Source organism: Oncorhynchus masou, chromosome 24, assembly GCF_036934945.1.
Source record: "Oncorhynchus masou masou isolate Uvic2021 chromosome 24, UVic_Omas_1.1, whole genome shotgun sequence".
NCBI lineage: Eukaryota > Metazoa > Chordata > Actinopteri > Salmoniformes > Salmonidae > Oncorhynchus > Oncorhynchus masou.
This window is the reverse complement of record NC_088235.1, coordinates 24,093,987-24,107,411: the sequence shown is the minus strand read 5'-3', so window position 1 is coordinate 24,107,411 and position 13,425 is coordinate 24,093,987. Positions and strand designations below refer to the sequence as shown.

Here is a 13,425-nt window from a genome sequence, read left to right as displayed (position 1 = left end):
TAGGTACTCTAGTAATGGGGGGTTTTGTAGATACTCCAGTCATGTGTGGGTATTGTAGGTACTCTAGTAATTGGGGGTATTGTAAGTACTCCAGTAATGGGGGTATTGTAGGTACTCCAGTCATGTGTGGGGTATTGTAGGTACTCCAGTAATGGGGGGTATTGTAGATACTCCAGTAATGGGGGGTATTGTAAGTACTCCAGTAATGGGGGTATTGTAGGTACTCTAGTAATGGGGGGTATTGTAGGTACTCTAGTAATGGGGGGTATTGTAGATACTCCAGTCATGTGTGGGTATTGTAGGTACTCTAGTAATGGGGGGTATTGTAAGTACTCCAGTAATGGGGGGTATTGTAGGTACTCTAGTAATGGGGGTATTGTAAGTACTCCAGTAATGGGGGGTATTGCAGGTACTCCATAATGGGGGGTATTGTAAGTACTCTAGTAATGGGGGGTATTGTAAGTACTCCAGTAATGGGGGGTATTGTAAGTACTCCAGTAATGGGGGGTATTGTAGGTACTCCAGTCATGTGTGGGTATTGTAGGTTATCCAGTCATGTGTGAGTATTGTAGGTACTCCAGTCATGTGGGGGTATTGTAGGTACTCCAGTCATGTGTGGGTATTGTAGGTGATACAGTCATGTGGAAGTGTTGTAGGTACTCCAGTCATATGGGGGTATTGTAGGTACTCCAGTCATGTGTGAGTATTGTAGTTACTCCAGTCATGTGGGGGTATTGTAGGTACTCCAGTCATGTGTGGGTATTGTAGGTGATACAGTCATGTGGAAGTGTTGTAGGTACTCCAGTCATATGGGGGTATTGTAGGTACTCCAGTCATGTGGAGGATTGTAGTTACTCCAGTCATATGGGGGTATTGTAGGTACTCCAGTCATGTGTGGGTGTTGTAGGTACTCCAGTCATGTGTGGGTGTTGTAGGTACTCCAGTCATATGGGGGTATTGTAGGTACTCCAGTCATGTGTGGGTGTTGTAGGTACTCCAGTCATGTGTGGGTGTTGTAGGTACTCCAGTCATATGGGGGTATTGTAGGTAATCCAGTCATGTGTGGGTGTTGTAGGTACTCCAGTCATGTGTGGGTGTTGTAGGTACTCCAGTCATATGGGGGTATTGTAGGTACTCCAGTCATTGTGGGGGTATTGTAGGTACTCCAGTCATGTGTGGGTATTGTAGGTACTCCAGTCATGTGTGGGTATTGTAGTTACTCCAGTCATGTGTGGGTATTGTAGTTACTCCAGTCATGTGTGAGTATTGTAGGTACTCCAGTCATGTGTGAGTATTGTAGGTACTCCAGTCATGTGTGGGTATTGTAGGTTATCCAGTCATGTGGAAGTGTTGTAGGTACTCCAGTCATGTGTGGGTATTGTAGGTGATACAGTCATGTGGAAGTGTTGTAGGTACCCCAGTCATGTGGGGGTGTTGTGGGTACTCTAGTCATGGTTGGGTATTGTAGTTGCTCTTTTCATGTGGCTATTGTAGGTTATCATGTCGTGTGGGGGTATTGTAGGTTCTCCAGTCATGTGTGGGTATTGTGGGTACTCAAGTCATGGTTGGGTATTGTAGTAGCTCTTTTCATGTTGGCTATTGTACGTTTTGTAATGGCTGTCATCTGGAGATAGAGAGGATGACCAAAGCGCAGCGTGGTAAGGGTTCATGATGATTTATTCAAAACGAACTGAACACTGAAATATAAAACAATAAACGATGTGAACAAAACGAAAACCGAAACAGTACCCTGTGGCCCGAACACTCACAACACCCACACACCAAAAGTGAAACCCAGGCTACCTAAGTATGATTCTCAATCAGAGACAACTAACGACACTTACCTCTGATTGAGAACCATACTAGGCCGAACACAAAAACCAACATAGAAAAACAAACATAGACTGCCCACCCCAACTTATGTCCTGACCATACTAAATCAAAGAAAAAAATAGCAGAACTATGGTCAGAACTTGACAGGTTCTCATGTCATGTGTGGGTATTGTAGGTTATCCAGTCATGTGGGGGTATTGTAGGTCCTCCAGTCATGTGGGGGTATTGTAGGTCCTCCAGTCATGTGGGGGTATTGTAGGTCCTCCAGTCATGTGGGGGTATTGTAGGTCCTCCAGTCATGTGGGGGGTATTGTAGGTTATCCAGTCATGTGGGGGTATTGTAGGTTATCCAGTCATGTGGGGGTATTGTAGGTCCTCCAGTCATGTGTGGGTATTGTAGGTCCTCCAGTCATGTGGGGGTATTGTAGATACTCCAGTCATGTGGGGGTATTGTAGGTTATCCAGTCATGTGGGGGTATTGTAGGTTATCCAGTCATGTGGGGGTATTGTAGGTCCTCCAGTCATGTGGGGGTATTGTAGGTCCTCCAGTCATGTGGGGGTATTGTAGGTTATCCAGTCATGTGGGGGTATTATAGGTTATCCAGTCATGTGGGGGTATTGTAGGTTATCCAGTCATGTGGGGGTATTGTAGGTTATCCAGTCATGTGGGGGTATTGTAGGTCCTCCAGTCATGTGGGGGTATTGTAGGTCCTCCAGTCATGTGGGGGTATTGTAGATACTCCAGTCATGTGGGGGTATTGTAGGTTATCCAGTCATGTGGGGGTATTGTAGGTTATCCAGTCATGTGGGGGTATTGTAGGTTATCCAGTCATGTGGGGGTATTGTAGGTCCTCCAGTCATGTGGGGGTATTGTAGATACTCCAGTCATGTGGGGGCATTGTAGGTTATCCAGTCATGTGGGGGTATTGTAGGTTATCCAGTCATGTGGGGGTATTGTAGGTTATCCAGTCATTTGGGGGTATTGTAGTTCCTCCAGTCATGTGTGGGGTATTGTTGATGACACAGTCAATTGGAGGTATTGTAGGTACTCCAGTCATGTGAGGGTATTGTAGATACTCCAGTCATGTGTGGGGTATTGTTGATGACACAGTCAATTGGAGGTATTGTAGGTTATCCAGTCATTTGGGGGTATTGTAGGTCCTCCAGTCATGTGTGGGGTATTGTTGATGACACAGTCAATTGGAGGTATTGTAGGTTATCCAGTCATGTGAGGGTATTGTAGATACTCCAGTGTTGTGCGAGTATTTTAGGTTCTCCATTCATGTGGGGGTATTGTAGGTACTTCAGTCATGTGTATGTTTTGCAGGTGACACTGTCATGTGGGTGTATTGTTTTTCCCCAATCATGTGGGGGTATTGTAGGTACTCCAATCATGTGGGGTTATTGTAGGTAATCCAATCATGTGGTGGTATTGTAGGCACTCCAATCATGTGGGGGTATTGTTGGTTCTCCAGTGTTGTGTGGGTTTTTTAGGTTCTCCATTCATGTGGATGTACTGTAGGTACTCAAGTCATGTGCGGGTATTGTAGGTATTCCAGTCATATGGGGGTATTGTAGGTACTCCAGTCATATGGGGGTATTGTAGGTACTCCAGTCATGTGGGGGTATTGTAGGTACTCCAGTCATGTGGGGGTATTGTAGGTACTCCAGTCATATGGGGGTATTGTAGGTACTCCAGTCATGTGGGGGTATTGTAGGTACTCCAGTCATGTGGGGGTATTGTAGGTACTCCAGTCATGTGGGGGTATTGTAGGTACTCCAGTCATGTGGGGGTATTGTAGGTACTCCAGTCATGTGGGGGTATTGTAGGTACTCCAGTCATGTGGGGGTATTGTAGGTACTCCAGTCATGTGGGGGTATTGTAGGTACTCCAGTCATGTGGGGGTATTGTAGGTACTCCAGTCATGTGGGGGTATTGTAGGTACTCCAGTCATGTGGGGGTATTGTAGGTACTCCAGTCATGTGGGGGTATTGTAGGTACTCCAGTCATGTGGGGGTATTGTAGGTACTCCTGTAGTGCGGGGATATTGTCGTTAATACATTCATGTGGGGATATTGTAGGTACGTACTCCTGTCATGGGGGGGGGGGTATTGTAGGTACTCCTGTCATGGGGGGGGGTATTGTAGGTACGTACTCCTGTCATGGGGGGGGGGGGGTATTGTAGGTACGTACTCCTGTCATGGGGGGATATTGTAGGTATTCCAGTCATGGGGGGGGGGGTATTGTAGGTACGTACTCCTGTCATGGGGGGGGGGGGGTTGTAGGTACTTCTGTCATGGGGGGGGGTATTGTAGGTACGTACTCCTGTCATGGGGGTGGGTATTGTAGGTACGTACTCCTGTCATGGGGGGGGGGTATTGTAGGTACTTCTGTCATGGGGGGGGGTATTGTAGGTACGTACTCCTGTCATGGGGGTGGGTATTGTAGGTACGTACTCCTGTCATGGGGGTGGGTATTGTAGGTACGTACTCCTGTCATGGGGGGGGTATTGTAGGTACGTACTCCTGTCATGGGGGGGGGTATTGTAGGTACGTACTCCTGTCATGGGGGGGGGGTATTGTAGGTACGTACTCCTGTCATGGGGGGGGGGGTATTGTAGGTACGTACTCCTGTCATGGGGGGGGGTATTGTAGGTACTCCTGTCATGGGGGGGGGTATTGTAGGTACTCCTGTCATGGGGGGGTATTGTAGGTACTCCTGTCATGGGGGGGGGGGTATTGTAGGTACTCCTGTCATGGGGGGGGGTATTGTAGGTACTCCTGTCATGGGGGGGTATTGTAGGTACTCCTGTCATGGGGGGGGGTATTGTAGGTACTCCTGTCATGGGGGGGGGTATTGTAGGTACTCCTGTCATGGGGGGGGGGGTATTGTAGGTACTCCTGTCATGGGGGGGTATTGTAGGTACTCCTGTCATGGGGGGGGGTATTGTAGGTACTCCTGTCATGGGGGGGGGTATTGTAGGTACTCCTGTCATGGGGGGGGGTATTGTAGGTACTCCTGTCATGGGGGGGGGGGTATTGTAGGTACTCCTGTCATGGGGGGGGTATTGTAGGTACTCCTGTCATGGGGGGGGGGGTATTGTAGGTACTCCTGTCATGGGGGGGGGGTATTGTAGGTACGTACTCCTGTCATGGGGGGATATTGTAGGTATTCCAGTCATGTGGGTATTTAAGTTACTCCAGTCATGTGGGGGTATTGTGTGTTTAGACAAATAATGTCGCTTAAAGCTTACTTCATTTTGATAGATGTATGTATTGTGCGTGTTTCAACAATCTAATGTGTGTGTATCGTATGTGATCCAGATATCTAACGTGTGTGTGAATGTGTGTAATATGTGTGTGTGTTTTGCAGGTACCTGATTCCCTCCCTGGACCGTTCCCATGCTGGCTTCTACCGATGTATCATCAGGAACCTAATGTGTGTAATATGTGTGTGTTTTGCAGGTACCTGATTCCCTCCCTGGACCGCTCCCATGCTGGCTTCTACCGATGTATCGTCAGGAACCGTGTTGGAGCCTTACTACAGAGGAGGACTGAAGTGCAGGTTGCATGTAAGTGACTGTGCGTGGCAGTCAATTCAGGAAGTCAACTCAATTGACAATTTAATAATCATTTACTTTTCTATATTCTGAAAAGTAGAATATAATATTTTAAAGTTTGAAAATGTTTTATTCAAATCACTTCCTGAATTGGCATGTTTTTGTGTGTGTGCGTGCAAGTGCGTGGGTCTGTGTGCATTCATGCAAGTGTGTGTGTGTGTGTGTGTGTGTGTGTGTGTGTGTGTGTGTGTGTGTGTGTGTGTGTGTGTGTGTGTGTGTGTGTGTGTGCACGCTCGTGAAACCAACTGGATTGCAGGTAGTGTGTGTGAGTATCCCCATGATGATACTCTGCCTGTCGAGTAAGCAGTGTTACAGAGGATCCAGAGGTTCCCTTTGCTAGGAGCTGTTGAAGAGTGTTCCAGCTCCATCTGTGGAGAAAATATCTACCTGCATCTCATTCACTGAGCCTACGTCCCCCCGGACAGCTGTTCCACTCAACCCTCTCATTAGATGGATTATGTTGTGCTATGGTTTTTATATGACTGACACTTATTTTATTCCCTTATTTGACAACAACATCTGTTAATCTCCTGTTGAACCGCAGAGTTCAATTGTTGATCTTGTACTCCCCTCCCTAATACTCTGTAGTATTCCCATCCCGAGTACTCCATAGTACTCACATCCCTAGTACTCCCTAGTACTCTCCTCCATAGTACTCCCTGGTACTATCCTCCTTAGACTCCCCTCCCTAGTACTCCCTAGTACTGGAGGAGTTCAGTTGTATAACTGACTAGGTATCCCCCTTTCCCTTTTTTTCCCCTTACTCTCATCCCTAGTAGTCCCCTAACCTAGTACTCCCTCGTACTCTCCTACCTAGTACTCCCTCGTACTATCCTCCCTATTACTCCCTCGTACTCTCCTCCATAGTGCTCCCCCCTCCCACCCCTAGTACTCCCTAGTACTGGAGGAATTCAGTTGTACAACTGACTAGGTATCCCTCTTTCCCTTTTTTCCCTTACTCTCATCCCTAGTAGTCCCCTAACCTAGTACTCCCTCGTACTCTCCTCCCTCGTACTCCCTCGTACTCTCCTCCCTACTACTCCCTCGTACTATCCTCGCTAGTATTCCCAAGTACTATCCTCCCTAGTACTCCCTCATAATCTCCTCCCTAGTACTCCCCTAACCTAGTACTCCCTAGTATTATCCTCCTTAGTACTCCCCTCCATATTACTCCCGAGTAATCTCCTCCCTAGTGCTATGTAGTACTCTAGTACTAGGTAACCCCTAGTACTTCCCTCCGCAGTACTCTATTCCCTAGTACTCCCCTCCATATTACTCTCTAGTACCTTCCTCCCTAGTACTCCCTAGTAATCTCCTCCCTCATAATTCCTAGTACCCTCCTCCCTAGTACTCTCTGCCATAGTACTCCCAACCCTAGTACTCTCTTCTCTTTGGACTCTCTAGTACTATCCTCCCTAGTACTCCCTCCCATGTACTCCCCACTCTAATACTCCCTAATAATCTCCGCCCTACTTCTCCCTTCCATAGTACTCCCGAAAACTCTCCTCCCTTGTATCCCCTCCCTGGTAATCGCTCACTAGTATTCCCAACCCTAGTACTCCACTCCATAGTACTCCCTAGTACCCTCCTCTCCAGTACTCCCTTCTCTAGTACTCCCTCATTAGTACTCCGTGGTACTCCCCTCCCTAGTAATGTCCTCCCTGGTATTCCGTAATACCCCCCTCCCTAATAATCCCCTCCCTAGTATTCCCTAGATCTCTCCTCCTCAAGACACTCCTCGCTGGTACTTCCCTCCCTAGTACTCTCCTCCCTTGTGGCCTTCCCTTGTACTCCCTCACTAGTATCCCCATCCATAGTACTCCCCTCTCTAGTACTCCCCTCCCAAGTAATATTCTCCCTAGTACTCCTCAATACCCCCATTCCTAATACTCCCCTCCCTAGAATTCCCTAGTGCGCTCCTCCCTAGTACTCTCCTCACTAGTACTCCCCTCCCTGGTAATATCCGCCCTAGTATTCCCTAGTACTCCCTTCCATAGTACTCCCTAGTAATTCCCTTCCCTTTGTACTCTCCTCTCTAGTACTGCCCTCCCTAGTACTCTCCTCTATAGTAATCCCGAGTACTCTCCTCCATAGTACCCCCCTCCCTATTACTGTCCTCACAAGTTATCTCCTCCATTGTTATCAAATCAAATCAAATTTATTTATCAGCTGATATCTCAAAGTGCTGTACAGAAACCCAGCCTAAAACCCCAAACAGCAAGCAATGCAGGTGTAGAAGCACGGTGGCTAGGAAAAACTCCCTAGAAAGGCCAAAACCTAGGAAGAAACCTAGAGAGGAACCAGGCTATGTGGGGTGGCCAGTCCTCTTCTGGCTGTGCCGGGTGGAGATTATAACAGAACATGGCCAAGATATTCAAATGTTCATAAATGACCAGCATGGTCGAATAATAATAAGACAGAACAGTTGAAACTGGAGCAGCAGCACGGTCAGGTGGACTGGGGACAGCAAGGAGTCATCATGTCAGGTAGTCCTGGGGCTCAGGTCCTCCGAGAGAGAGAAAGAAAGAGAGAAGGAGAGAATTAGAGAATGCACACTTAGATTCACACAGAACACCGAATAGGACAGGAGAAGGACCCCAGATATAACAAACTGACCCTAGCCCCCTGACACAAACTACTGCAGCATAAATACTGGAGGCTGAGACAGGAGGGGTCAGGAGACACTGTGGCCCCATCCGAGGACACCCCCAGACAGGGCCAAACAGGAAGGATATATCCCCACCCACTTTACCAAAGCACAGCCCCCACACCACTAGAGGGATATCTTCAACCACCAACTTACCATCCTTAGACAAGGCTGAGTATATCCCACAAAGATCTTCGCCACGGCACAACCCAAGGGGGGGCACCAACCCAGACAGGATGACCACATCAGTGAATCAACCCACTCAGGTGACGCACCCCTTCCAGGGACGGCATGAGAGAGCCCCAGTAAGCCAGTGACTCAGCCCCTCTAATAGGGTTAGAGGCAGAGATTCCCAGTGGAAAGAGGGGAACCGGCCAGGCAGAGACAGCAAGGGCGGTTCATTGCTCCAGAGCCTTTCCGTTCACCTTCCCACTCCTGGGCCACACTACACTCAATCATATGACCCACTGAAGAGATGAGTCTTCAGTAAAGACTTAAAGGTTGAGACCGAGTTTGCGTCTCTGACATGGGTAGGCAGACAGTTCCATAAAAATGGAGCTCTGTAGGAGAAAGCCCTGCCTCCAGCTGTTTGCTTAGAAATTCTAGGGACAATTAGGAGGCCTGCGTCTTGTGACCGTGGCGTACGTGTAGGTATGTACGGCAGGACCAAATCAGAGAGATAGGTAGGAGCAAGCCCATGTAATGCTTTGTAGGTTAGCAGTAAAACCTTGAAATCAGCCCTTGCTTTGACAGGAAGCCAGTGTAGAGAGGCTAGCATTGGAATAATATGATCAAATGTTTTGGTTCTAGTCAGGATACTAGGAGCCGTATTTAGCACTAACTGAAGTTTATTTAGTACTTTATCCGGGTAGCCGGAAAGTAGAGCATTGCAGTAGTCTAACCTAGAAGTGACAAAAGCATGGATTAATTTTTCTGCATCATTTTTGGACAGAAAGTTTCTGATTTTTGCAATGTTACGTAGATGGAAAAAAGCTGTCCTTGAAATGTTCTTGATATGTTCTTCAGAAGAGAGATCCAGAGTAACGCCGAGGTCCTTCACAGTTTTATTTGAGACGACTGTACAACCATTAAGATTAATTGTCAGATTCAACAGAAGATCTCTTTGTTTCTTGGGACCTAGAACAAGCATCTCTGTTTTGTCCGAGTTTAAAAGTAGAAAGTTTGCAGCCATCCACTTCCTTATGTCTGAAACACATGCTTCTAGCAAGGGCAATTTTGGGGCTTCACCATGTTTCATTGAAATGTACAGCTGTGTGTCATCCGCATAGCAGTGAAAGTTAACATTATGTTTTCGAATAACATCCCCAAGAGGTAAAATATATAGTGAAAACAATAGTGGTCCAAAAACGGAACCTTGAGGAACACCGAAATTTACAGTTGATTTGTCAGAGGACAAACCATTCACAGAGACAAACTGATATCTTTCCGACAGATAAGATCTAAACCAGGCCAGAACTTGTCCGTGTAGACCAATTTGGGTTTCCAATCTCTCCAAAAGAATGTGGTGATCGATGGTATCAAAAGCAGCACTAAGGTGCAGATGCAGAGCCTCGGTCCGATGCCATTAAGATGTCATTTACCACCTTCACAAGTGCCGTCTCAGTGCTATGATGGGGTCTAAAACCAGATTGAAGCATTTCGTATACATTGTTTGTCTTCAGGAAGGCAGCGAGTTGCTGCGCAACAGCCTTTTCTAAAAAAAATTGAGAGGAATGGAAGATTCGATATAGGCCGATAGTTTTTTTATATTTTCTGGGTCAAGGTTTGGCTTTTTCAAGAGAGGCTTTATTACTGCCACTTTTAGTGAGTTTGGTGCACATCCGGTGGATAGAGAGCAGTTTATTATGTTCAACATAGGAGGGCCAAGCACCGGAAGCAGCTCTTTCAGTAGTTTAATTGGAATAGTGTCCAGTATACAGCTTGAAGGTTTAGAGGTCATGGTTATTTTCATCATTGTGTCAAGAGATATAGTACTAAAACACTTGAGCGTCTCTCTTGATCCTAGGTCCTGGCAGAGTTGTGCAGACTCAGGACAACTGAGCTTTGAAGGAATACGCAGATTTAAAGAGGAGTCCGTAATTTGCTTTCTAATAATCATAATCTTTTCCTCAAAGAAGTTCATCACTTTAGCAGTGATAAATTAAAAGTCATCCTCTCTTGGGGAATGCTGCTTTTTAGTTAGCTTTGTGACAGTATCAAAAAGGAATTTCGGATTGATCCCTCCCTAGTATGCCCTAATTCTCTCCTCCCTTGTACCCTAGTATCCTAGTGCCCCCCTCCCTTGTACTCCCCTCCCGAATGCTCCCTCATACTCCACTCCCTGGTAATTTACTCCCTAGTATTCCCTAGTACTCCACTCCCTAGTACCTCCCTTCCCTTAGTACTCTCCTCTCTAGTACTGCCCGGCCTGTACTCTCCTCTATAGTAATCCTTAGTACCCTCCTCCCTAGTATTGTCTCCCCTAGTATTCCCACGTACTGCCTTCCCTAGTTATATCCTCCCTAGTTCTCTCCTCCATTGTAACGCCCCTAGTATGCCCTAGTTCTCTCCTCCTTTTTACACCCCTGCCTAGTACTCCCCCACTTGTATTCCCATCCCTAGTACTCCACTCCCTAGTACTCCCCTCCCCTGTTTTCCCTAGTACTCTCCTCCTTAGTACTCTCCTCCTTGGAACTCCCCTCCTTAGTTATCCCGAGTACAATCCTCCCTAGTACTCCCCTCCCTAGTACTCCCTAGTACTCCTCTCCCTAGTGTTCCCCTCCCTAGTACTGTCCTCCTGTGTACTCCCCTCTATATTACTCCCTAGTACTCTCCTATCTAGTACTCTTTTCCCTACTACTCCCTAGTAACCCCTCCCTAGTACTCCCCTCCCTGGTAATTTCCTCTCTAGTAATGCCCTTTTCGCGTACTGCCATCTGTGGTACTCCCTTGTACTCCCCTCCCCAGTACTCCTCTCAATAGTACTCCCTAGTACACCCCTCCCTAGTACTTTCTTATACTCCCTTGTATTCCCCTCCTTAGTAATCCCCTCCCTAATAATCCCCTCCCTAATACCCCCTCCCTCTAACTCCCCTCCTTACTACAGTAAAAACTGTTGAGAAGCCTTTTTGTCCTAGACTTGGCCCTCCGGTACCACTTGCTATGCGGTAGTAGAGAGAACAGTCTATGACTGGGGTAGCTGGGGTCTTTGACAATTTTTAGGGCCTTCCTCTGACACCGCCTGGTGTAGAGGTCCTGGATAGCAGGAAGCTTAACCCCAGTGATGTACTGGGCCGTACGCACTACTACTTGGGGGCAGCCTGTCAGGAAGTCCAGGATCCAGTTGCAGAGGGAGGTGTTTAGCCCCTGGGTGTTTAGCTTAGTGATGAGCTTTGAGGGCACTTTGCTGTTGAATGCTGAGCAGTATTCAATGAATATGATCTTACATAGGTGTTCCATCTGTCCTGATGGTAAAGGGCTGTGTTGAGTGCAATATAGGATGCATCATCTGTCGATCTGTTGGGGGCGGTATTGAAATTGGAGTGGGTCTAAGGTTTCCTAGATAATCGTGTTGATGTGGGCCACAACCAGCCTTTCAAAGTACTTTATGGCTACAGACCAGAGTGCTACGGGTTGGTAGTGATTTTGGCAGCTTCCCTTCGTGTTCATGGCCTCTAGGAAGAGGGAAGGCAACGCCCTGCTACAACTCAACTCCCTATGGAGCGTAAGATGAATGGGACTGTAGGTGCAGGTAAGGATGACAAAGGCAGAGAATTTACCGTTTACAGGGAATTTATTCCTTCACACAGTAATTTGAGAAAAAGGGGCTGGAGGAAACCAAAGCAAAGGAAGTTAAAGTTAAAGCGCCCCCTCTCCTACCTTACCTGCCTACCCACTACTTACCTAACTAGCACCACCTGGTGAGCTAACCAAAATACAAGCGGTGGTCCGCCCAGGTCTTACCTAGTGTGCATAGACAGTAAATACTACGGGTATATGTATGCCCACAGGCCTCTTGCCTAAGCACTCCCTAGGTGCCTTCCCCTCCCCCTCGGAACAAATTCAAAATAATAATACATACGTAAGTAAACAATTTCAAGAATCAAAACACTGCGTCCTATTTGCACACACATACCTCAGATCAGCGGCTTCAAAATACTTAACAAAAACCTGTCTCTGAGCAACAACCAACACAGGACATAACCATTTGCTCTCTCTCAGCAACAACCAACATACCTCATACCTACTAATAAGCTCTCCCTAACAAAGGAACACTGGATTTTCTAGCTGGAGAAGGAGTCTGTAATGGGATACAGCTGTAACTTCTGACGAGAGGGCGGGGTCAGCTCCAAATAGCAAAGGGGCCGACCAATCAGCTGCTTGAGGGATTCCAGGAAGCGATTTCCTGAAACATATACAAACAAACCCACAACACAGAAACTGGGGAACGTAACAGTCCCAGTCTGAAATCTCTGGAAAACGGAAACAGTTTTCCCTCAAGTATTTCCCCGTATTTAGCGCCATCCATCATATCTTCAATTCTGACCAGTTTCCCTGCCGATGAAAAACATCCCCACAACATGATTCTGCCACCACCGCGCTTCACTGTAGGGATGATGTTCAGGGGTGATGAGAGGTGTTGGGTTTGCGCCAGACATAGCGTTTTCCTTGATGGCCAAAAAGCTACATTTTTGTCTCATCTGACCAGAGTACCTTCAATATTTTTGGTGAGTCTCACATGCTTTTGGCGAACACCAAACATGTGTGCTTATCTTTTTCTGGCCACTCTGCCGTAAAGGCAAGAGGTGGACTTTATTTAATTAATTATGTGACGTCAGAAGGTAATTTGTTGCACCAGATCTTATTTAGGACCACCACTTTTGTGTTTTTGGATTTTTTAGAATTTTTTGAAACAAGTAATTTTTTAAATTTCACTTCACCAATTTTGACTACATTCTGTATGTCCATTACATGAAATGCAAAAAAAATCTATTTAAATTACATGTTGCAGTGCATCAAAATAGGAAAAACGCCAAGGGGTTGAATACTTTTGCAAGGCAATGTACATTTTTAATGTCCCGTTGGCAGGATATTCGTGATCGTAATTTGCCTTTTTTGTTGTCCAATGATTGCATGTTGGCTAATAGGACTGATGGTAGAGGCATATTTTCACTCGCCATCGAATCCTTACAAGGCACCCGACCTACATCCCTCTGTCTCTCTCTCCTGCGAATAACGGGGATGAGGTTCTTGTCAGGTGTCTGAAGTAAATCCTTTGCGTCCGACTCGTTAAAGAAAACATCTTTGTCCAGCACGAGGTGAGTA

At 46.7% G+C, this 13,425-nt stretch overlaps 1 protein-coding gene across 1 annotated transcript in view; it reads left to right on the top strand.

Annotated features, from left to right (window-relative positions):
• The window catches only part of LOC135511925 (protein sidekick-2-like), a 645,207-nt gene that overhangs the window by 463,865 nt on the left and 167,917 nt on the right, over nt 1-13,425 (top strand). The window contains exon 3 of the mRNA XM_064933447.1: nt 5,299-5,405. Within this exon, the coding sequence (XP_064789519.1) occupies nt 5,299-5,405 (107 nt within the window). The remainder of the gene's footprint in view (nt 1-5,298; nt 5,406-13,425) is intronic.